General features: G+C 38.0%; 2 protein-coding genes across 4 annotated transcripts; both read left to right on the forward strand.

Annotated features, from left to right (window-relative positions):
- Positions 1,812 to 13,718, forward strand: LOC109823969 (probable NAD kinase 2, chloroplastic). 3 transcript variants are annotated; one of them, XM_020390444.1, is made up of 9 exons: positions 1,812 to 2,167; positions 3,347 to 5,278; positions 5,966 to 6,087; positions 6,180 to 6,321; positions 6,397 to 6,621; positions 7,463 to 7,537; positions 8,586 to 8,687; positions 12,601 to 12,816; positions 13,491 to 13,718. In XM_020390444.1, the coding sequence occupies exons 1-8, from the start codon at positions 1,991 to 1,993 to the stop codon at positions 12,802 to 12,804; spliced, it is 2,979 nt and encodes a 992-aa protein (XP_020246033.1). In that variant the 5' UTR covers positions 1,812 to 1,990; the 3' UTR covers positions 12,805 to 12,816; positions 13,491 to 13,718. The 3 variants fall into 3 exon arrangements, with proteins under 3 accessions (XP_020246033.1, XP_020246034.1, XP_020246032.1); XM_020390445.1 differs by lacking the exon at positions 13,491 to 13,718 and adding an exon at positions 13,144 to 13,466; XM_020390443.1 differs by lacking the exon at positions 13,491 to 13,718 and having other exon boundaries at positions 12,601 to 12,969.
- On the forward strand, positions 21,425 to 23,631 carry LOC109824676 (1-aminocyclopropane-1-carboxylate oxidase). The gene is made up of 4 exons (XM_020391312.1): positions 21,425 to 21,866; positions 22,235 to 22,464; positions 22,535 to 22,676; positions 22,957 to 23,631. The coding sequence occupies exons 1-4, from the start codon at positions 21,765 to 21,767 to the stop codon at positions 23,377 to 23,379; spliced, it is 897 nt and encodes a 298-aa protein (XP_020246901.1). The 5' UTR covers positions 21,425 to 21,764; the 3' UTR covers positions 23,380 to 23,631.

Consider the following 24,249-nt stretch of genomic DNA (forward strand, 5'->3'; position numbering starts at 1 on the left):
CACTTATTAAGTCTGTGCATTTGGGCAAATAGTACATGGGGCCTATCTGCACCAATAAAATTTGTATCGTGGAAAATTTGTATTATGTAGATGTTCATGTTTTTTCCCCCTAGACCGAAAGCTCTAGTTCGATCATCTGCCCTTATCAAGCAAGCCCCGGGAGTGTGGGTCCCACATTTTATTCCCCACACTCTAGATTAGGCAAATGGAATTTGAGCCACGGCCTTGGCAGAGTGGTTGAGAACTCAAATTCTCTCTAACTATGTGGTATTGAGGAGAGTTCGATTCTTTCAATCTTTATCGTCTATAGAAGGTCGGTATGTATGTTTCATTTGCGGGGCAAATTTTAAAAAACAACCCATTTCCAAACTTATTGATCAAAAACGACATGTCCGGAACTTATTTGTCAAAAGCGGTCCAGTTTTAAGTCCTGTGAAGTTTTGTTACACAACAAAACTCCCGTGAAGTTTGGTATTTTTTTCCGCCAAAAACGACACAGTTTCAGCCAGTTAGCTAAAACTGGATCGCTTCTGGCAAATAAGTTTCAAACATGTTGTTTGAAACGGCCAGTTAGCTAAAACTGGATCGCTTCTAGCAAATAAGCAATGTTATGTAGATGTTCATGTTTTTTTTCCCTAGACCGAAAGCTCTAGTTCGATCATCTGCCCTTATCAAGCAAGCCTCGGGAGTGTGGGTCCCCCATTTTATTCCCCACACTCTAGATTAGGCAAATGGAATTTGAGCCACGGCCTTGGCAGCATGAGTGGTTGAGAACTCAAATTCTCTCTAACTATGTGGTTCTGAGGAGAGTTCGATCCTTTCAATCCTTACCGTCTATAGAAGGTCGGTATGTATGTTTCATTTGCGGGACAAATTTTAAAAACCAACCCATTTCCAAACTTATTGATCAAAAACGACATGTTCGAAACTTATTTGCCAAAAACGACCCAGTTTGTTTTAAGTCCTGTGAAGTTTTGTTACATAACAAAACTCCCGTGAAGTTTGGTATTTTTTTTCCGCCAAAAACGACACAATTTCAGTCAGTTAGCTAAAACTAGATCGCTTCTGGCAAATAAGTTTCAAAAATGTTGTTTTTTTTTTTGCTTTTCAAAATTTGTGCGGGTATGACTAGAGCAAGCTGAAAAGCAAGTATGAAATGAAGTCATAATTTCATACAGTTTACAGTAAGGGTGCCAAACTGTATCCGTATCCGAGGAAATATCTGTAACCGTATCCGTTAGGATACGAATATGGTTACTCAAATATATAACCGATAGGATATGGTTACGGATATGGTTTTGTAGCGAAATATCCGTATCCGTATCCGAAAATATCTGAATACATATTGGTCATACTCTTACGATAGTTTCGATTCTTAGATTATGGATTTGTAGTTAATTTTGATGATCAAGATGTCTAATTTTAGCTTTTCAATCATAATGAACATATTAACGAACTCTTTTTGTATCACATGACTATATTTTTCTGAATAATATCTAGTTTTCTCATATTCTTTTTGTATCTGCATGCATATCCGTTTATATATCCGGATTTATATCTGTAACCGTATCCGATTTTGACGGATATGGATATGAATTTTTCTTACCGACGTAAATCCATATCCGTATCCGTATTCGAGATGGGTAAGCGGATATGGATATGATAAGTGTGATATGCGAGCCGTATATGCTCCGTTAACACCCATAGTTTACAGACATACAAGTACTCCTAGCAAAAAACATCAGATTTTTTTTGTTTTGCCGTTTTTTTTTTTTTTTTTACTTTTTCATTTTTTTCGTTTTTGTGTGGAGGGAATCGATTTGCGTCCGAAATCCAATCCAACACCCGTCTACAGGAAAATCCGCAGCAGAAAAATATCAAGAAATCGAACGAAAAAACAACGAAAAATCCAATCTTTATCCACTTCACCAACAGACAATCCAAAAGTTCCAGCTGATCATCACTGCCGAGGGTTTCGGGTCGAGCCTCGATGCTGTGGACTTGTGGAGCCCACGGGCCCCTGGTTAAGATCTCGTCGTCGGCGTTCTCCCCCGGCGATCGCCGCCGGCTCTTGAAATGGTGGAATCGGGGGGTTCCGATGAGGTCGGTCGCCGTCGGAGCTCGGCTCTCGAGTTTCTTGTCTTCTCCAATCGGTTTGGATTCTCAGGTGATGACCTCAGATTTGAAGTTTGATCTCTTTTTTCTGCAATGCTAGCGGCTTGATTTCTTTCAACTTATGCCTGCATGTTCAAATCGTTTAGCCTCGCCAAATTCGATGATGGTCGATGGAAACCTTAGGTGCATCTCAATGTATCTTTAGATTTAGAAGCTAGTATAAGATCTTCAGATGGATGTATGTAACTTGTCCGCTTCCATGCTGGAGAATTTAGAATCCAACCCAATGGATATTATGATCTACTGCAAATGAACTACTTGGAAACAAAAATTTCAAAGGGTTTCGATGTGCTTTGAATCGTGTGTCGAGGGGCAGAAAAATTAAGCGACTTACCATCCAATTTGGCGACGTATGATCCATGGGTTAATAAAGCCGAAATCCTTTGAAATTTTATTTCTAGATAGTTTGTGTGTAGCGAATCACTTCCACCGGTTTGGATTTTCTATTTCGGACTCTGAATTTGAAGATTGGGTCTATAGTATCCGCATATTGGACACCATTAATAGTAGCCTAGCTCAACGATGGATATAATTTGGTATCCGTGACCTATTAGTATACTGGGTTTTTTAGGGTTTTCCACCATCGTTTATCCATGTTCCATAGCTGGTATGAGCTCAACATAGTTATAGGAATCGTTTCTATTTGTAGAGCATCTGAATGTGAAACTGAGACATAGTGCCCATAGAAGCTACAACATGTCTGTCTTATGTGTGGGTGAGTGTGTAGGCATACTGTCTTATTCGCTTAATTACATACGCTGAATGGGAAATTATCATAATTATGTAAACCATTTTCCATCGAAATGTCGGTCATCGAACAATGCTCCTTAGCAATTGGCATCTCCCAACTTATCCTAGAATAATACCTTTCTTGTAAGGACTTTGCATATTCAAACCTTGGTACAGACTATAAATCCAAAAGGCAAACCAAGAGGCCAACTTATCATTACTAGGAATCATATGTAAGTTGGTTCACCAGACATATGTACACTAGAATCATAGCTTGACCTCCTCAACCTTTTTGGCTGCACTAAAATCTTGGTCTTGCACTCTTTGTAGTCTGCTGGTATCACCACCACTGTATCAGATCCAAACTGACTATTTCAACTCACCTGCTTCATTGCGATCGTTGCTTATTTCAAAAGCTAATAAAAGACCTTTTGTTTTGTAGTCCTTCCACACCAATGATTTGTCACAACTGCTGTGGGTTGGTCCTGTCCCTGGTGACATTGCAGAAGTTGAAGCATATTGTAGAATCTTTAGAGCTTCGGAGCAACTCCATACAGTCCTAATGGAAACTCTCTGCAATCCAGAGACAGGAGAATGTGCTGTTTCCTATGATACAACCTCAGAGGATATGACGCTATTGGAAGACAAGGTAGTTGCAGTTATAGGCTGTATGGTAGCATTACTGAACAGAGGCAGAGAAGATGTCCTTTCTGGAAGATCGTCTTTTGCCAACTCATTTCAGATTGCAGATGTAAATTTAGTAGATGGGAAACTCCCGCCACTTGCTATTTTCAGAAATGAAATGAAAAGATGTTGTGAGAGTTTGCAAGTTGCACTCTCAAGCTATTTGCCACCATTTGAAGACCGGAGCATTAGTATCTGGAGGCGATTGCAGAGGCTGAAGAATGTTTGCTATGATGCTGGCTTTTCACGTGGAGATGCATATCCCTGTCCCACACTTTTTGCAAACTGGGGCCCTGTATACTTCTCCTCCAAAAAACAAGAAACCGCGTTGGGAGATCATGAGGTAGCATTTTGGAGGGGAGGGCAAGTAACAGATGAAGGTTTGAATTGGTTAATAGAGAAGGGTTTTAAGACTATCGTAGATATTAGAGAGGACGCTGTCAAAGATGAATACTACGGGCATGCTGTTGAGCAAGCTGTTTCATGTGGAAAGATTGTGGTTTTGAACCTTCCAGTTGAAATTGGAGTTGCTCCCTCAAGGGAGCAGGTTGAAAAATTTGCTTCATTGGTATCAGATCCCAACAGAAGGCCACTTTATCTTCAGGGTCAGGAAGGAGTTAATAGGCCTTCTGCTATGGTTTCAAGATGGAGGCAATTCATTACACGCTCTTCAATGAGATCCATTTCAAATGGTCCTCTTAGTTCTGATGGAAAGCCATCAAATACAGGTAAGAGTGCAGAGCAGCCAAGTCTGCATAATCTTCTCTCTTTAGAACCAAAAGGAGGGATTCTTCTTGATGAAGAAGTTGAGTCAACTTCTAAGTTGGATTCAACTAATGATCTCAGTATAACATGCAAGCAACAGGAAAGTTCTGTTGAAAATGGCCACTATAATGGGAAGGTGGCCCATGAACTTGCTGTAGATTCCACATCAAGCCACGGAGCTGCTGGTAGTCTGGTGGAATCTCTTGCAAACATCTCTTTGGAAAGTAACCCGCTTAAGGCACAGCTTCCAACATGTGATTTTTTCTCCAGAAAGGAAATGAGAATCTTTTTCAAAAGCAAAACAATCTCACCTAAATCATACGTTAGACCTCTCCAGAAGAAGTTTGAAATGCTGCCTAATTCATGCAGTACTCAGAGCTTGCCTGTTCAGAATAATGAAACCGTGGATCCTCAGCTGTCTGAGAGGATACTACAAGAAAATTCAAATGGAATATCTAGTGGTAGGCAGGTCATTTCGAAAACAGATGCTGCTAATGTGAGCAATGGGAAACATCTAGACAGGAGGAGCTCTGCAGCTTTTGGAGCGAGTGTGAATGGTTTTCATCAAATGAAAAGTTGCACTATCACAATTGAACCAAGCGAACAAGCTTTATCAAGCTCAATAGCCAAAAACGAAAGGACTAATGATAAATTTTCTACTGGTTCTGTAAAAGATTTGGATGTTGTGGAGGGAGATATGTGCGCTTCTGCAACTGGAGTAGTCAGAGTTCAATCGAGAAAGAAAGCAGAGATGTTTTTAGTGCGTACAGATGGATTCTCTTGTACCAGGGAAAAGGTAACAGAATCCTCTTTGGCTTTCACCCATCCAAGCACCCAGCAGCAGATGCTAATGTGGAAATCTCCTCCAAAGACTGTATTATTGCTGAAAAAGCTAGGGGAAGAGCTCATGGAAGAAGCTAAAGAGGTACAGTGTCAAGTTTGTCACTTAATTCATATCATAGTAGGCTTTGTTGCACTTTCTATTGGCGCACACTGGTATTGTAACATCATACCAGTGATAATGAAAACTTGAGCTAGGGATTAATCAGAGAAGAGTTAATGATAAGAATGATAGGCTGAGAACACCAAGCTGAGATAGTTAGGATGTAATACTTGATGGATATGGTTATGCTTATTGTCATGGCAAGGGGAATAATGTCATACACTTATAGGACAACCATACTCGTCATGACCGATTGACACTCGTACTCATCATGATAGAGGGGGATTTGGGTATGGGGAGACTAGGACAACTATGACCCGATAATATACCATGCCTTACCAACTCAAAAACTACAAAAGACTACCATATATATGTTATGCCATGGAAGCATGTATCATATATTAATATAGATCCATGCTGCATATGCGCTATATTGCAGCTCTATGAAGTAGGAAGCAGCTGCTCAGCGTTGCTAGCATATACTATAATGTGTCACACAGTATGTTTACCGCCCCCCCCCCCCCCCCCCCCCCCCCGCCAATTTTCATTCAACTACACCATAATTTTTTGATGCGATACTGATGGTACTGATTATTGTTTCTTCTGTCTCATAATTCATATTATTCTTTTGCTGTTTCAGCTATTTTAGCTGCTCTTCTGTATCTGTAGGTTGCAACTTTCCTGCATTATCAAGAAAATATGAATGTACTTGTAGAACCTGATGTACATGATATACTTGCAAGAATTCCGGGTTTTGGCTTTGTCCAAACTTTTTATAGTCAAGATACCAGGTACTGGAATTCATGGAACTGAGAGAATCTGCTGAAAGTTGTGCTTCCATCTCAGATTTATTACTTACTGCTTTTAGGTGTATATAATACAGTGATCTTCATGAGAGAGTTGACCTTGTGACGTGTTTGGGAGGTGATGGTGTAATTCTACATGCATCTAACTTGTTCAGAGGTGCAGTCCCTCCTGTAGTCTCCTTCAATCTTGGATCTCTTGGTTTTCTCACATCACATACCGTACGTTACTTTCTCAATTTCTGAATATATCACTCATGTAAAATTCTTCTGACTTCCAGAGTTTCTTGTCTGCAGTTTGAGGAATATAAGCGAGATTTGAGAGCCGTGATCCATGGTAACAACACGGTAGATGGAGTTTACATCACTCTCAGAATGCGTTTACGTTGTGAAGTTTTCCGAAATGGAAGACCAATGCCTGGGAAAGTGTTTGATGTGCTGAATGAAATTGTTGTAGATCGTGGTTCTAATCCATACCTTTCCAAAATTGAATGCTATGAACACGACCGCCTTATAACCAAGGTAAGAAACCATGCTGTTTGTATACTTTCTTGAGATATGTCTACGCATCTTCAATTTGGGACCGTCAATTGACTATTACCTCAGTGATTGTCCTAGGGCTCTTAAAAGGTAACTGCATGTTAATGCCAGGGTTTGGGCTGCAAATGGCCTCTGAGAGCTTGAGGAACAGCTTTATTAGAAGAGTTTGAGCATTATCAAGTTGTAAACTCACTCTACTAATTGAATGACTTGTTCACTTGCTGTTGGATTGAACTTGGCTAAAAAGGCTCGGCGTAAGCTTGACTGTGGCTAAGCATCTGTCACAATTGCTGATGCACACATATATTGGCACTCCCATATTAGGCGTTTACCTAAACTCCTAAGGATCTATATTGACACATTGTTCCCCTTGAATTCCACGTAGATTTCCTGCTAATTAATAACTTTAATGTATGTATATGTGTATAAAACCACGTTGGCTAATATATGCTGCATCTGTTATGTTTTTTAAATGAGAGCGGAGTGTTGGGGTATTAAATGGTAGTTGATGAATGAGTCCTAAACCAAAATGAAAAACCTGTTTTATCAATGTCTGGAGTGCATATTAGATCTTTGCTTTATCTTTAACTCTTGAGGACTCTTTCATTCTCATAACTCTGTTGTCAATGGACTAAAAAGCTCTTAAGATCAGTTTGAATTATTTTAAATATACAACTGCTTGATGAGGTTTAAACCCTACATCATTGGGAAACAATAAAAATAAAATTTGTGATCAATTGATGTTATATGAGAGAGTTTTAATGTGGCGTAATTAATTCTTGATCTTTGTTGTTTAGTGTCTGATAAAACCAATTGCATCCAGGTTCAAGGCGATGGAGTTATAGTAGCCACTCCTACTGGAAGTACAGCATATTCAACAGCTGCAGGTGGCTCAATGGTTAGTTAATATGATTCTTCATCTAAGTTTACATGAATATTTGATGTTCTCACTTCTTCAGAGTGTGGAGAAGATTTTTTCTTCTTAAATGAACTTTGTATCAGCAATATTTTTAAATTTCCATGTCAATTACTTATTGCCACTGGCCATAACATTTTCTTAGCGCATGTTTTACTGTTACTGGAATTATTGTTTACCAGTTGTTTTAAAACATCTTTCCCTGACTTTTAGAAAAGAATATTGGATGTTTCACGTTACTTTATGTTTTCAAGTCCATGATTGGGATTCTCTATACGTTGTGAACATTTTAGATTTTCAATGGAGCAAAGTAAATGAAAAATGATGCTCCAAGTTAGAATGAGTTTTCTCTAGATTATGATTTCAGAAAGTAAAGTGGTTAGGATTCTGCTTGGCTGTGATATGCTAAGTGTTGCTTGCACACACTCACACCCCTCCCCCCAACCTACCTACACCTCCTGCATGAGCGCACGCGCACAGCCCATATACACAGACGTAGGAAATTCAGAAAAGTGTGTGGAATACACAAGACTATATGCAGAAAATCCCTTAACATCAATCACATGTTAGTGAAGAGGATCAGAATTATAGAATAATATTTTATGCCATTCGAATTAATTAAGATGTGCTAATTCAGCAATACTCCTTTCACCTTGGATTCATAGATGTGAGAGCATGGCTTAATTAGCTGTAGCTTGACTCTGGAATATGTTATAACTGCTTCAGCATGGATTTCTCTCTGGACCATATCCTGTATTATGGATGCTTTGTGAATCTCTCTTTCCCAGTGCTATCTTTAACTTTCTTTTAGCAATTGGAGCCTTTCCAAGCACACCAATTCCAGTATTGTTTCCCATTCTTCTGTTACTCAGCTTTTCGTTAAGTGGAGATGTGATGTTAGTACTTACATCTTAAAATTTGCTCATTACTAATATATGAATTCGGCCATGTTTATGTATGCTATAACTATATCTATGAAATTGATTCTATACTATGAAGCGCTTTATGTAAGTGTTCTCGTTACTTGCAGGTGCATCCAAATGTCCCATGCATGTTGTTTACACCAATATGCCCGCATTCACTATCATTTAGACCTGTTATACTTCCTGATTCTGCTCGGCTTGAGTTAAAGGTGAATTTCCTTGCCCTTACTTTGTCTATATTATATTCTTCATTCAGATTTCTCATATCTATCATTACTAGCAAGTAGAACCAACCCCGATGTTGGGGAAGGGGAGAATTGGAACTCTATTTAAATAGGGAGGAAGCAGATTTCTCAGAAATGATTTCATTTCAATAATCACAAATGTCGAAAGGAAATTTGACATAATGTGAAGAGATAACAATGTTAGGCAATTTTGATAACAGATATAATGCATGTTGTATGTAACAAAAACTTAAGTCAGTAATCGTAAGGGTTGCACTCTGTTATTACAAATATAAGTGTATGCATGTCCATATCTATAGTAATTTTAGCTTAGAAGTAGTAGCAGTACTTAGAGGATATATGTCTGTTAATTTGCAGCAAATAAAAAGAATACATAATTTGTCTAATCAAAGTCAGGTGAAAAAAATGATCAGAGTATTGTAAATTATAATTAGATATGTGTTGCCTCATTTCCTACTCAATTACATGATCGAGGTAGAGATGGAATCCTTCGGTCATCACGTGTTGAAACAATTATACAGGCCTGACTCATCATGAAACTAGATGTCAGTAAGTTTCTCATCTACAAGAGATAGTCATGTGCAGTGAATGGTTTTAGCTTTTGATGACTGACCAAAATCACGCCGAGATCAGTCCCATCCGAGTCATACGCTGCATTCTTAAAAGGAGAATTTTTTAAGAAAGACAGGGTTTAAAACATAATGAGTAAAATTGACTATTTTCCTAAATAATATGCAAAATCGACCTCTTTGGCCAAGGCTGCCAAAAGGAGGTCGATTTTGAAAAAAAATCATCTTTAAAATACCAATCTTGTGTAATTAGTCTCGCTAATTAAAATTTTCGACCTCTCACTTTCTCATCGGACCTTCTTCTTCATCTCTGTCCTCTCCCTCATCCGATTCCTCAACCACCGCTCTTGAGGCTCCCTTGACCACCGCCTTCGAGGCCGCCCTCGACCCTAAATCATCATCATTATCGTATAGATTAGAATCACAAGGCCACAGGGAACAGCGATATCATTGTTCCTCGGAGTGTTGAGATTTGCTCCGATCGCTGCAGCTCCTTCGCCACCACCACGTGCAAGAAATGATCCAAGAAAGCAACCGGAAATGGCCACCTCCGCTACTACTGCCGCTTCCACTCCGACAATGATGATGATTATGATCCCTAGTTTGATCAAAGGATCGTTTTCAATGACCGATAACGGATTCGGATTCTTTGTCATTGAGCATCAAGAGGGTGAGATCCGTTAGCGCTTTCTTTGCTCGCCATTTCTGGCCCTCGCCGATTGACCCGTGACTGGGATCGAGAGCGGCGAGGACAATCTTAAGATGATTCCTCCATTAAAGGACCTGATCGATTCCATTGCGGATTGCATTGCATACATCGAGAGCCTTGACGGTCCTCTCGAAGTAATCGAAGACGAATCGATCGAGAGGAGGTTTCGGTACCGGAGATCAAGAAGAGGGTTGGGCAATGGTGGCTGAGATTAAAAAAATGGGTTTTTTGAATGAATACACGGGACTAATAGTCTCATGTATATTCTGAGCTTAATCACTTTCATAATTAGCAATTTCTAATTACACGGGACTAGTAGTCCCGTGTATTTTGAAGATGATTTTTTTCAAAATCGATATCTTTTTAGCCAACCTTGATGATGTGGCCAAATAGATATCGATTTTGCACATTATTTAGGAAAATGGTCGATTTTGCTAAATATGTTTAAAAGTGTTCTTTTTTAACAAATTCTCCTTAAAATTAGGTTCCCATGACTTTTGAACTGAAACCCACCACCTTAAGCCGGGTCTCAGTCCTAGTTGAATCTCCCATTCTCCCATTCCTCTAATGGGTTTACTAATGAGTATAGCAAGGATAGAAATTTTCAAGGGTCAATGCTAATATCAATAGTCTATAATAATTATTATGATGACACTAAATATGTCCCGATTTAATAAAAAAATCTCTAACCAATCTTATCGCCAATTTGTTCTCTCTATCATGTAAGTGATGATAAATAGATAATAATGGCGACTTGAGACTTCATTGCAACATACGTTGATGGGTTGAAATTATCACAATTAATTTGTTGCTTTCATCCCCCTGCAACCTTGGCTTGCAGAAGGGGTTTGAAACTTGAAAGTGTATGCTAGTGTGGAATTACCAAATCAGTAAATTCCTACTGCTGCAATAACAGAACATATAAATGCCTCCTGATGAGATATCATGTGAAACTCATGAGTGTAAAACTTAGACCACTCATGAATACCCTTTGAGGATTCTGCGTTGTATAAGTTGGAAGCATGGTTACATTAAGAAACAACAGAAGTCAAAAAGATTGAAAAAAGTGGGAAACAATTAAATGAACTAATTATGTATCCTCATGAATAATTGAAGAAACGATAGGTCTAAATTAATGTCGACCAACTATCACTGCTACTTGAAGCTTCTTTTGTGCTTAAGCAAAACGTCAAAGACAACAATTGCACAAAGTCAGTGAAAACCAAACATCTGACCTTAAATTGAACTGTATATATGAACCAATAAAAAAAAGCTTTGATATCCATTCTACCAACCATGAGCACACATCAAATTGGCCAACAGATATTCAATACTTAAATATTAATACAGGACAATAACATCACAGATAGAAAGAGAGAATTTTTTTTGGAAACTATTCACTGCAATCAAATCACAAAAGAAATCGTAAGACGACTACTAAACCATTGCTTGATAACCATGTCTTCTTTAGTGAGATCTTTGCTGAGACAAGAGGTATAGAAGAATTGTTTCGGGACAGTGCCCTCTTGATTCAGAATGAAAATACTTATTCTGTAAGGCCATCCAAATTCCACTTTGACATTAACTTTTAAACAAACTCCTTCAGTTTCAGCAAGATATAAGCTTAAAACATAGAAATGGTGTTGGCATCCCACCACTGGCAGCCCAACACCAGCCTTCAACTTCAGTTCTTGTTATAGTTGCTGAGATTGGTAAAATGAAACTTTTTGTTGTTGTTGAGAGATTTGAGTCGAACAGATAGCAACTACTCCCACAATCCCTCGCCTCAGTCCATACCCACCCTCCCTCCCTCTCTATTGAAGTCACCAGCCCTCAACCTCAGCCATGTCCGCTTCCTACCTCGCCACCCCTTCACCCTATCATGTCTCCAATCCCATCACCATCCTCTTTTGTTTTGCTCTCAAAATTAATGAATGAAAAGCGTGCATACTGAACAATACAGAAACTGTTGAGTTGCTGAAATCCAATGAACATTGGAAGCCGAAATTTGGCCCACTACTTTTCTAAAATACCCTCAACTCAAAACCATCTCATTAAGTTTGAAACTGTAAAAAGAGATAATAGGTTAGGACAGCAATGGAAGACCAAAAAATCTGTCATTATGGGTTTGTAGTGCTGTCATGGAACTGTATTTCTAGATTGGTTCAAGTTTCACACTTAGAAAATGGAATTCTATCTGCTCATTCCACAAACTGTATTATTGTTTATTGATGAAATCTCTCCAGATGAAGTTAGCTTCAGGACTCTGTTTTCTCTTTTTACCTAAAAGATTATATAAAAAACTAGTTCATCCATAAGGTGTTATCGGTTGCTTCAATATGGATTCAAAAAGAATTGTTTAGTTTTGGCATTGCAACTGTGACCAGTAGGTTTCCTAGTGAAGATGAGTGAGTAGAGTCGATTTGTAATCTAGTAACAATTGAGTTCACCACTGGTCCACGGCATACGTCTACGCCTAGATGCCATTAACTTCATTTCTATCACTGTTACGAAGTTTGGGTGATGTCTTTTTGTTTAAATGCATTCATTTTTTAAGCTCATCTTGCTCCTCAAACATAACATTATGCAACCTCAACAGATTCCCAGCGATACAAGGAACAATGCATGGGTGTCATTTGATGGAAAAAGAAGGCAACAACTCTCCAGAGGCGACTCTGTTCGCATATCAATGAGTCAGCATCCTCTCCCTACTGTTAATAAATGCGATCAAACAGGAGATTGGTTCCGAAGTCTGATTAGATGCCTGAATTGGAACGAGAGGCTTGATCAGAAGGCCTTATGAGGTATCAGAAAGGTCCATTCCTGCCCCTAATAGTGTATATATCTGTACAGAATTTACATAATTACGAGCAATTGTTTAATGAAAGCTAATTTACGAAATTGTATACAGACTTCATTGATTCCATCTTTACAATAAAATAACGATATAGAATAACGTCACACGGAACTGTAATCTTGCATCTTGCAACACGAGGACACTCAGGCCTCCTAACATGATTGAAATTTCCGTTTCCGCTTTCTGCTTTCTGCTTCCATCTTACTCCCATGATTATGAATAGAAGTCAAATTCATAGTTCTGGAAGGCTACAAGTCGACTAAATTTCCATTTTTGGCCCTCAAGTCGACTTGAAACCACCACCACCAATGGGACCTAAATCTATCAAGGACAAGACATCTCCAGGCATGAAAGCAGCATATCATCTACCCACAAGCCAGCTAGTTATATTTGTACCTCTCAGAGGAACCAAACACCGAACCTGCGAAAATTTTGACATTTGGTTCACGCGAACCGCTAGGCTCAAATGTGTGTCATCAAGATAGGGATGTGAATGTTTTCTTTTCCTAAGTATTTGGTCTGCGATAAGTATTGAAAGTTCGATGTCCTTCTCTGGATTCCTTTTCAATTATAACTGCCAAATTTTCCTTGAGAAAAAAGATGCGCAAACTGCCACATTGTCTTGTGAACAGGCTGCAGGACCATTGTGTTTCTGTCACGCATTTCTCGGTCTGTTGACAGGTTAGCTCCAGGCTTTTGTTTGTATGTTTCTGCATGAGAAAAAGGTGACTGTAAAAGATGTGCAGATACGATAATCATTTTAATTTATTAAAATTATTTGTATTGTTCTGTTTAGGGTTGTCAAATCGAAAATCATGAAACATACCTTGGACGTGAATTGTGATATGCATCTTTTAGACATGCAAACTATCTAGAAATTGTAACTAGTCAATTTTTTACACGTTTTAAATGTTAAATTTTGTGGCTGCTTAATGCAGGTTGTACTATATCTTAAGAGGCACATTCTAAGGCACGCCACCAACCACACTCCCTCTCTCTCTACAGTGCAGGGGGGCTCACATGTGATTTTTTTTTTTTAAAAATCACATGTGGGGTCCCCTGCACTGTAGAGAGGGAGGGAGTGTGGTTGGTGGTGTGCCTTAGAATGTGCCTGTAGCGCCTCTCTCTCTGTCTGTTAAAAGCATGGATATTTATTCCTTGCTTGGTACACTGATTATGCAATTTAAAAATGTAGGTAATGGCTGTCATCAATCACGTATTAATAATATTGAAGGCACAGAAGTAGACACTAAACTTAGAAAAGTATTAAATTGAAATTGACCGTGGATTTTTGGAGATGGATCTCGTGTAGATCCTATTTGTCTTCGGTGGATGTCGAATACTGATTTGGCTTCTCTTCGATCTATATTTTAAGTCATTTGTTGCATATAATTTTAGGTTGTTACACCTTGTAAAGTTTCTGAACTCAAAACTTCGCCACGAGAGTTTAGAGAATAGGAATTCAAGATAACGGCTCGTAAATAATGTCACTTGAGTATATATTCCCATCTGGGCTTCTCTATTAATCTTTTTTAATTGAGCTTTGCTACAGGGACCCAAAATATGGGACCAATAGAGAGGACAAGTGAGATGTCCCCCTCCTATTGGATAATGAGTTGACCATCATTAATGATGACCAACTCATTATCCAATAGGAGGGGGATACCTCACTTGTCCCCTCTATTGATCCCATATTTTGGGTCCTTGGGGAATTTTTCTTTTTAATTTTATAACACTGATGACATGAATATGAAAAATCAAAATATATACTTTTAGTCATTCCCTTTTACATTAACCTCGTGTGTGAGTTCACATTCAGTCCAATGTGAAGGAAGGAGGTTGACTGACTTTCGAAAGCGATTTCTTTGTTATAATCTCCTCTTTGATTAGTGGCTCCTCCTAATTAATTGTCTTTGCGTGTGAATGCAAGTCAAGTACCGAATGAATCGCGTTAAATTCTTGTGTGCTGTTCAATCATTTCTGCGGTTTACATTCCGTTTTGTTTTTTCTCTACGCAATCTCTCACTCCTTCGCTGCTTAATATACTTAATCGAGTGCAAGTCTTAAAATGGACAATCTCTGATAATCGAACTATAATCACAGTAGCACTGGAATGTGCATGTATGACTATAGTTCCACGTTAAAAAAGATAAGAAATAGTGGTAGGTTTAAAAAAGAAATTGTGATTAATATCCAGTAGCTTAAGTTTTTGGGTTAAAAAATGTTTCCTAGCGTCTGCTTAGAACCCATTAGCCTCAATTAGGCCCGATTACTCTCGAACAAGAAGTTTATGCAAATGTAAAACTTATCATATATATTACTGGTGTGCACCTCGTGCAAAGTACGGTCTTTACAGTTTTTGTAAATGCTACAGTAATATTTTTAAATTCTCGGTAATTTATTATAGCATGAAATAGTACATCTTGGACCCTTCTGCCTGTATAACGCTACAGTAGTTTACTGTAGTATGGATAGTGAATCTTTGACCCTCCCATTATTACATAAGAATAGATTCACGCTCATGCCAGTGCTTTTACATGAGAGAATATTACGAGAATATTCCAACTACTGATCCTAGGAACAAGTAGTCTAGATCTTCAAACGCACTCCAATCCAAGCATAGAGTCTACAATCATCTATTGCTCACTTGAGATCCATCTCCTTTTATTTTTATTTTTAATTTAGTTTTTCTTCTTCTTCTTCTTTATAATTTTTTTTTAAAAGGTATTGCTAAGTCTCCGGCCATGTGGGCCCGTGCAGAATCCAGCGAAGCCCGTATGCTCCGCTTGGGAGTAAGAGCCGGAGGAGCATTGCATTGGGCCGGAGTCCCATGAACCTTGACGGTGGGAGATGAATGAGTGAACCTTGTTTTGACTTTAGATGCATTATTTTCTTCATTAGATTTTTTTTTCCTTTTTTCCCCCCTTTTTTTATCCCCTTAGCTTCCTCGTTGACATATTTAGTTTCTCTACAATTGAAGGAATTAAGACAACATGACTCATCATAGATGCTTATAAATCTAACTTAAGTTGGAGCAGTAAACATGATGACAATGTTCTTTATTGTGTAGGAAGTCAAAAAGTGGGGGAAATGAAGGTTTTCCTCCTCATTTGGAGATTAGAGAGATGAAAGATTAAGAGTCTATTAAGTTTATAAATGTTATGATTAAGCCGATAATAGTGGCATTGGACCAAATCCTTTGTTAATAGCATGCTTAATGTGTTCAAAGTAGAATTAATTGTTGCCATGTTCATGATTAAATTATGAAAGTCTTCTTTTTTTCAAATTTAACAAGAAGTAACTTAATAAAGCGCCATAAATTAGAATTCATCCTTTATATTCATAAATATTCATAAGAGACTCTTAGAGCATCTCCAACAGGTTCCTCAAAAATTTCTCCAAAATGAGGAAACAAAAGTCATATTCTTCAAATTAATTATTTTTGCTCCAACTCCAACAGCTTCCCTATTTCGAAGAATCCTGCATTTATTACAATAATAAAAATATTCTACATTTTTGACATGAACTTTAACAATAAAAATTTAGACATGAATTTTTTGTTTTTTGCCCTCTCATTTTATAGTGTTGAGTTGTTTTTGAGTAGTTAGAGACTTGAAGAACGTGAAACATTTATGACAAAGCTCTCCCCAAAAATTTAAAGAATACTGCAGATTTGGGGAAGACTCTCATTTCTTTCTCCGCCGTCCCTATTTTGGGAAATGGGATAGAGAATCTGTTGGACCAAAAAAAGGCCCAAAATCCTCCAAAAATGAGAATACCAATAAAATGTGGAAGCGGTTAAGCTTAGTAACTACGTGGCCAATTATTTGCAAGGATTTATTTCAACCGTCAATTCTTTTACGCGGGGCCCACAACGTGATGGTTAGGTGGGACCAACCAAATTCTCGTTACGTATATACGGAGAGTACCTATCAACTGCATCAAGCATTAAAAAAAAACCCCAACAAAATATGAAATAATGAAGAAGCAGCAACAACTTTATTCTCTAAAATTAAAATAATTTTAAGTTACGCTTCCCATTTTAGAAAGAAAAAAAAGGGGTATTATTATTTTATTTTCTGGGCATTTTCGCGGTTGAAATTATCACGAAGGTCGCCGCAATAGACTTGGCTTGATTAAGCCGTAGAATATGGCGGGGATCAAGCGGGTAGCATTCTGTTTGAGGTCATGTTACATTGATACACTCCATGTGATCAAAAGTCAAAGGGAATTAGCACTAATAAATCGAAACTAATTAGTCAATTAGGAACTTATTTAACATAAACCCTTTTTCTTTTTTCTTTAAAACAATTTTTTTTCCCCAACTTCCTTGGGTTGAATCCAATCAAGAAGTGGAGAGATAAGATACAATATTACATATACGTGATAAGAGAAAAAAATAAAATAAAATAAAATACATCTTTCATGAGGCACACGGTTCTATTTATTTATAAACGCAGCATTAACAATCAATAACGGGTGCAAACTTCTGGTATAACAATCGAATATAATTTGCTGCAAATTAGTCAAGAGTTCACTTTTTTAATCATAACCTTTAATATAAATTTAGACAATTATATTCATTGTTGAGAATAACATATACCATATCCGTTCAATCTGGAACGATCTACAATCGTCAATATACAATTGAACATACGGTTCAATGTCAGAGGGTTGGGAAAAAATGTGTTAAGAAAGTCAGGGGGTTCTCCATAATTTTGCCTTAATTAAGGACGTCGGCGGACTTTGCCTAACCAACTTCCAACATTTGCCCTCGAGATTTGTCGCCTTAATCATTGATTACAAAAATAATTCCTATTTCGCAACATAAAACATGTTGTTAATGTTGTGGTTTATAACGCATCAAGACTTTATTAACCTCGGCTACGCTTGCGTAATTAGCAAGTCAAGTGGCACGTGGAGATGGAAACAGCCGGTACAAACTGTTGCAATCATGGAGAATTTTGAAAATAAACGAAGTAAAGGAGGTTAGTATATATGGTTCCCTCTATAAATAGTCAAATGATGTCAGTTTTAAGCTAAGGGGCTGTTTGTTTGCATAAGAGGGAAGGGGAAAGCCCGTCAAAAGTATCAGCTTTGACAGACTTTCTTACAAAAACGTTTTTTTTAGAAACGTTTTTGCAAGAAAGTTTGTCAAAACTGACACTTTTGACAGGCTTTCAACCTATTTCCCCTCTAAAAAAGGCAACCAAACACGCCCTAAGCTTAGATCAGCAGTAGATAGCTATTTAATGGGTTGTAAAGTAATAACTAAATATCGGAATAAACCTCCTTAACTTTGGACGATTAGCACATAAACCCCCGTAACTTTAAAAACATCTCTTAAGTTTACCCCAAAGGTTACGCTTCGCATGGGGGCTCTGACAAAATCTCAAAGATAAAGCCTAGGGCTACGCGTTGACCGGCGTCCACCCTAGGGTTTCGAATCGTCGAACGTTGACTTTCGCTTGCAATGGCGTTGACCTGGGGCTACGCGTTGACCGGCGTCCACCCTAAGGTTTCGAATTGTCGAACGTTGACTCTGATTGCAACGCATTGCTTGGCGTTGACCTAGGGTTACGCGTTGACCGGCGTTGACCCTAGGGTTTACGGATCGCCATTAACACAGTTTATACTCGTACGTTTGCTGGAGTATACACAGTTTAAGCTCTTAAGGTATTGGAGCATCGCAGTCCCGAACGTTGGGGTTGCAGGACCAACTGTTAAAGTTGATTCATCTGCATGTGTGGATTTTATCCTGAATTTGTTGGGTGCTCAAGTCACGAGACCAACTAGTGGAGTTGATGCATCAATGACTCGCAGTTATAGAATTTTTGGCAAATCCTCAGCCATCAACGGATTTGATAAGCCTTTACCGACTACCGTTTGAGTCGGGCTAGCATGCGGATTGTTTAAGTCCGTTCCGCATGTGACGCTGTGCTAAGAGAGTTAACGCTCTTAGTGCTACGATATTGAATACGTAGACTTCGTCTTTCTCACGGGAATAGACTACCCGGCAACGCGTGTTAGGCGTTGACTTTAGGATTTTTACAAAATTGGTGTCCACCAGCATGAATTCATAAGCTAGCAGAAAGTCTAATTGCATTTGAATGTCAAATCAGAAATTAATTAAATTGAATATTCGGATAACATAACTTGTAAAGAAAATATCATCGCGTGGGTTAATTTTACTTATTTTTAATATTATTCAAATGAACTTTCCTATACATTGTACTTTGGTTTAGAACATGTGATATGTCCAATTACAGGTAAGCATTCTACCAAAAATTCACGTTCTTCTTATTCTTAGGGGCTGTTTGGTTGAGTGGTTTTATAGAAAACTTTATGGAAAATGGCTGATAGTGACAGTTTTGTAAATAAAACTTTTCTGAAGATTTCTATAAACTGTGTTTGGTTCAAAAAAAATTTACAGAAAAGTTTTCTATAAAGTACAGGAAAATACCTCATTTTATAGAAATCAATTTCCGCTTAAAATTGGTAAAAATCACCCATAAATCTGACGCATATATTAAAAAAATAATTAAGAACATCAGTATCCTTCCCATGTGATTTCCTATGGGCATTGTTAGTAACCTATTTTCTATAAAGTGGCATCCAACCAAACAAAAGAAAAAAAAACAACATATTTTCTATTAAGTTAGAAACTTTTTCATACTTTGTACCAAACAAAGAAATAGCAAAAAATAAGAAATATGGTACTCTTTTGAGTTCTATAAAATTTTTCCTACAAATTTTATAGAAATACAAGGAAATCAAAGTTTAAGTTCTTTTCTTTTTCCTCGTTTTTACAAAAATTGAACCAAACAACCCCTTAATCAAAATCTGAGGATATCTCCATATTAAAGCTATATAACGAATGTTCGATAAACAAGTAGGGCCATAGTTCATTTGCGTCCATCCCTGCCCATCTCAATCTCCATGCTCTTAGTTATCTCTCGAACATTGTAGGTGTAGCAATTATGTGACAAATGTTTTAATAAATATTGTCAAGGGACCTTCATACCTGCCAAATTTGCCAACCTACATGTTTCCTTCATAATGCTTCTGAACTTCATGTTTGAAGGAAAATATGTTCTTGTTTTTGTCATCTTAAATTACTAGCGTGAACACCGTGCAAAGCATGACCCCTTTTTTTTTTTTTTGCTACAGTAATTCCTGTTTAATTGCTACTTTTTAGAATTTTTTAGTTGCTACAGCATCCCTCACTTGCTACAGTATCCGCGTATGCTACAGCAATATTTTCCCATAAAGTTCGCAGTTCCCAGTTTCATGTTTGCTACAGTAATAATGTTACTGTATCATTGCTATAGTACGAATAGTGAATTTTGGGTTCACTCATTTGTATAGAGGAGTAGATACAACCCAAAACAACACACAAGGTCATGAGTTCATGTTGATGGTGATCATAAAATAAATAAAAATATATAGAATTATATTTGCTTATTTTTTTATTCTATTATTTTTGCCCTTCTTAAATTCTTACCCATCAAGTTACTAAAATTGCTACCATAATGATATTCTTTTTCAGTGCCGGCATTAAATTTTATAGCACTGTTTGTTTACTAAAATTCAATAGAGACACTTTTTTTTTCTAAGAAAAGTTCTGTACAACCTACTTTTTAATGTGCTTGTGCAACCAATCTCACCTAAAACTCTGGCTTCATGCAGAATTCCCCTGCATAAAGTTCAAAATCAGGACTTGGAATGCTAAGCATAATAAAAATTCAAATTTGAGGTGCAAGAAATGGAGCTGTTTGGTTGCAGAAGAACAAGAGGAGTGAAGAAAAAGCAGAAATTAGTACCCATAGATAAATGCTCATTATTACCTCTCCACTTGGTAGAATATCTCCATGCAAAGACAAACAAAAAAATACACAAGATTTCACCTCAACTCTGATCCACCAAACAATATAAAAATTGTTAGGGGAAAAAAAAAGAACTAGTCATGAAATAAAATTGTTAAGAAAGCATGCCCCCTCCAGTAAAATCCAAAGAGAACAAAAGGGACATATTCACACTCCAAAGAAATGAAATAAAATTGTTAGGAAAAAAAAGAACTAGTCATGAAATGGATGCATACCATACAAAATATACAACCGCAATAAGATAAGGATAAGGGTTGATATCAATCATTACATCAGCCTGAACCAGTTCTGATTTTCTATGGACCATGCTGAGCCCAAGGCTCCATCATCCATTGGCATGTCAAGATACCCTTGCCATTGTGATTAATCTAAGAGTGTAACTGCATTTTGTCTCAAGTAAATGCAATGTCTAGGACAAGCTAGCAAAGTAAATTTTCGAAATCGAAACTTAGAACTTTTTTGATATATCAAGTGACATTAAGATAGAACTTGAGCCCCCTAAGCTCATGTTCAGCACTTTTACATGATTAATCCTCTCGTCACATTATTCCAGGGCGAAGACTAGAGGTACAGTTGCACAGATACACGTCATTAAAAATATGAAGGGTGTAGATGCAAGCTGTAGTTTAAAAAAATCTAATATAGGCTATTTTACCAAGTCAGAGGGCAAACCACTACACTCAAATAATAAAAAGTAGTCTCACCTGATGAACAATGCTTCATCTGGGGGGGATCCAACCCTGCATTGACCATTGAATTCTTAACCCAAACCACCCCAAATTTTAAAACTCACTCAATCAACACCGTCCACGGTTATGCCGTCCTTTTTTTTAATTTTCTCAATTTTCGCCTCCCTCTTTGATTAAAATAACTGTTGACATGCATTGCCACTGCATTATAAAGCCCCCCTCAACACCTCACCACCTCTGCACCATCAGCTCCAATACTCCTTTCATACCAAACACTTCCACAACCTTAATTTCCTAGTTTCTCAACACAACCATCCCTCTCTTTTCGAAAATGGTGGTTCCAGTCATCGACTTCTCCAAGCTTGACGGCGATGAGAGAGCTCAAACTCTCGCCCGGCTTGCAAATGGATGCGAAGAATGGGGATTCTTTCAGGTAATATATCTTATACCTTATATTTTGATATGACAAACATCAAAGCCTTTCTCCTAAATTCTTGGGGCAAGCTACATGAAATTCTATTCTTCCATTCAATTCTACTTTTAAGATTTTCTTCTTAGTTCTTTCCAGCTAGCTAAGTTCTCTTAATTATAATCTTATCACGTCACCGAAGATGCATTTTCTGGCCTCCATTACACGAGACCAAACCATCTCAATCAGTTTATCTCGATTTGTCCTCAATATGAGTTTCCTCTGACCTCCTGTGAATACACTCGTTTCTCGTCTTCTCTCTTAGTATGTATTCATGAGATTGTTGAGATGAGAAATAGAACATAAAACAGTAACATACCTGAACGTTGCAGCTTGTGAACCACGGCATCCCTGATGAGCTTCTCGAGCGCGTCAAGAAAGTCTGCGCTGATTGCTACAAGACGGAGAGGGAGGCACAGTTCAAGGACTCCAAGCCTGTTCAGTTGCTGACTGAACTTCTGGACAGCAGCGACACTGAGAAGAAGCTGGATGATCTCGACTGGGAGGATGTTTTCACCCTGCAGGATGACAACCAGTGGCCATCAAACCCACCAGAATTCAAGTAAGCTCAATAGAAATTTAATTCTTAAAGAGGTGTATATTCTGAAAGCATCAAGGTTTGCTGAGTACAGGGAAACGATGAAGGAGTACAGGCAGGAACTCAAGAAGCTGGCCGAGAAGATAATGGAGGTCATGGATGAGAATCTTGGCCTCGACAAAGGTTATATCAAACGAGCATTTACTGGCAATGATCACCCCTTTTTCGGTACAAAGGTAAGTATTAGAATATAAAAACAAAACTCTCGATCATCACCATAAAATTGGAGTTGTGGTGTAGTCAAAATGTCATTTAACATGATATAACATGATATCAGAGCAACCCAGGTTGACTCGTGCATTTTATGCGTACCAAAAAAGAAAAAAAAGAGATACTTTTGTGTAAGTCCATGTTTCAGTCCATGAAAAGATTGTTAAACCTGTGGACGTCAGCTACTATATAAAATTATAACCTAAAGTGAAAATTTTCTAGTTCTAACATCTTGTCTACAAACAGGTGAGCCACTACCCTCCATGCCCACACCCAGACAGGGTGCCAGGACTCCGGGCCCACACTGATGCCGGAGGCGTCATCCTTCTCTTCCAGGACGATGAGGTCGGTGGCCTACAATGCCTCAAAGACAATGAATGGATCGATGTTCAACCTATTGCTAATGCAATTGTCATAAACACTGGAGACCAAATCGAAGTTCTGAGCAATGGAAAGTACAAGAGTGCATGGCACCGTGTGCTAGCCAAGCCTGATGGCAACCGCCGCTCCATTGCATCATTTTACAACCCATCGCTAACCGCAACCATCGCTCCAGCTTCGCAGACGGCTGAGTACCCAAAATATGTGTTTGGCGACTACATGTCAGTATACATCAAGCAGAAGTTTGAGGAAAAGGAGCCTAGGTTCCAGGCTGTAGCTGCTATATAAAAGGACTACTTATATTTATTTGTGTTGTGCTACCAGGAGCATGTTTGCTTCTCTCCACATATAGAAGAGTGGGAGGGGTTAGTATTTCTAAGACTTGTTTGTTTTTTTGCATTTGGGGGAAGCATCCATACTTATGTTTGAGATGTAGCTTGAAGAAGCGTGTTGTGTCTGAGTTGGTACTAGTACTACTTGGTTTGTGAATGAAATGATGATTAATTCTTAAGGAATAGCAAGCAAAGCCATTCCTTAATGTTGTGGGTGACTCTCATAAGTTGGAAAGGTTTGAATCACACGATAAAAGATGCATCAATCTCCACAAGTACATACTCCAAATGATAAGGAGGATGATAGTTGTTAAAGGCAATGATGGAGAAATCAGATAGAACATGGAGGGAAAAAGACTCTGGTTCAATCTTACCCATGTGAGTATTCTATTCCAGTGTCTATAGTCATCTGATGGCAATGGTGTCTGTCACCTTTTTCCATTTGAATAATCAGACATAAGATCAAATGACTGGATACATATGAAAGATAAAATTGGAAGAAGGGGAAAAAAACAATGTAAGAGAGCATGACTTTTCAGAAGAGGAGGTGCTCATTATGATTGAAAGTAGTCAATTAACTTGACCATCTAGCATCCACTTCTCAAAATTAACAGTTATCACTAAAGAAAATAAGCTTTAAATTCTTACATTAGTTGATCAACTCTTTGTTTCTAGGAGATTTTTTGTCTAGTATTAGTTCACCAAATCATAAGTGAGAGGCACCTTTGTGTCGATTATATTTCTCCAACAATCCGATGCCTGATGATTTAGATTATATTTCTCCAAAATTCATCCTAGAGTTGTCAATAATTTGACTATACATATA

Source organism: Asparagus officinalis, chromosome 9 (assembly GCF_001876935.1).
Source record: "Asparagus officinalis chromosome 9, Aspof.V1, whole genome shotgun sequence".
Classification (NCBI taxonomy): Eukaryota; Viridiplantae; Streptophyta; class Magnoliopsida; order Asparagales; family Asparagaceae; genus Asparagus; species Asparagus officinalis.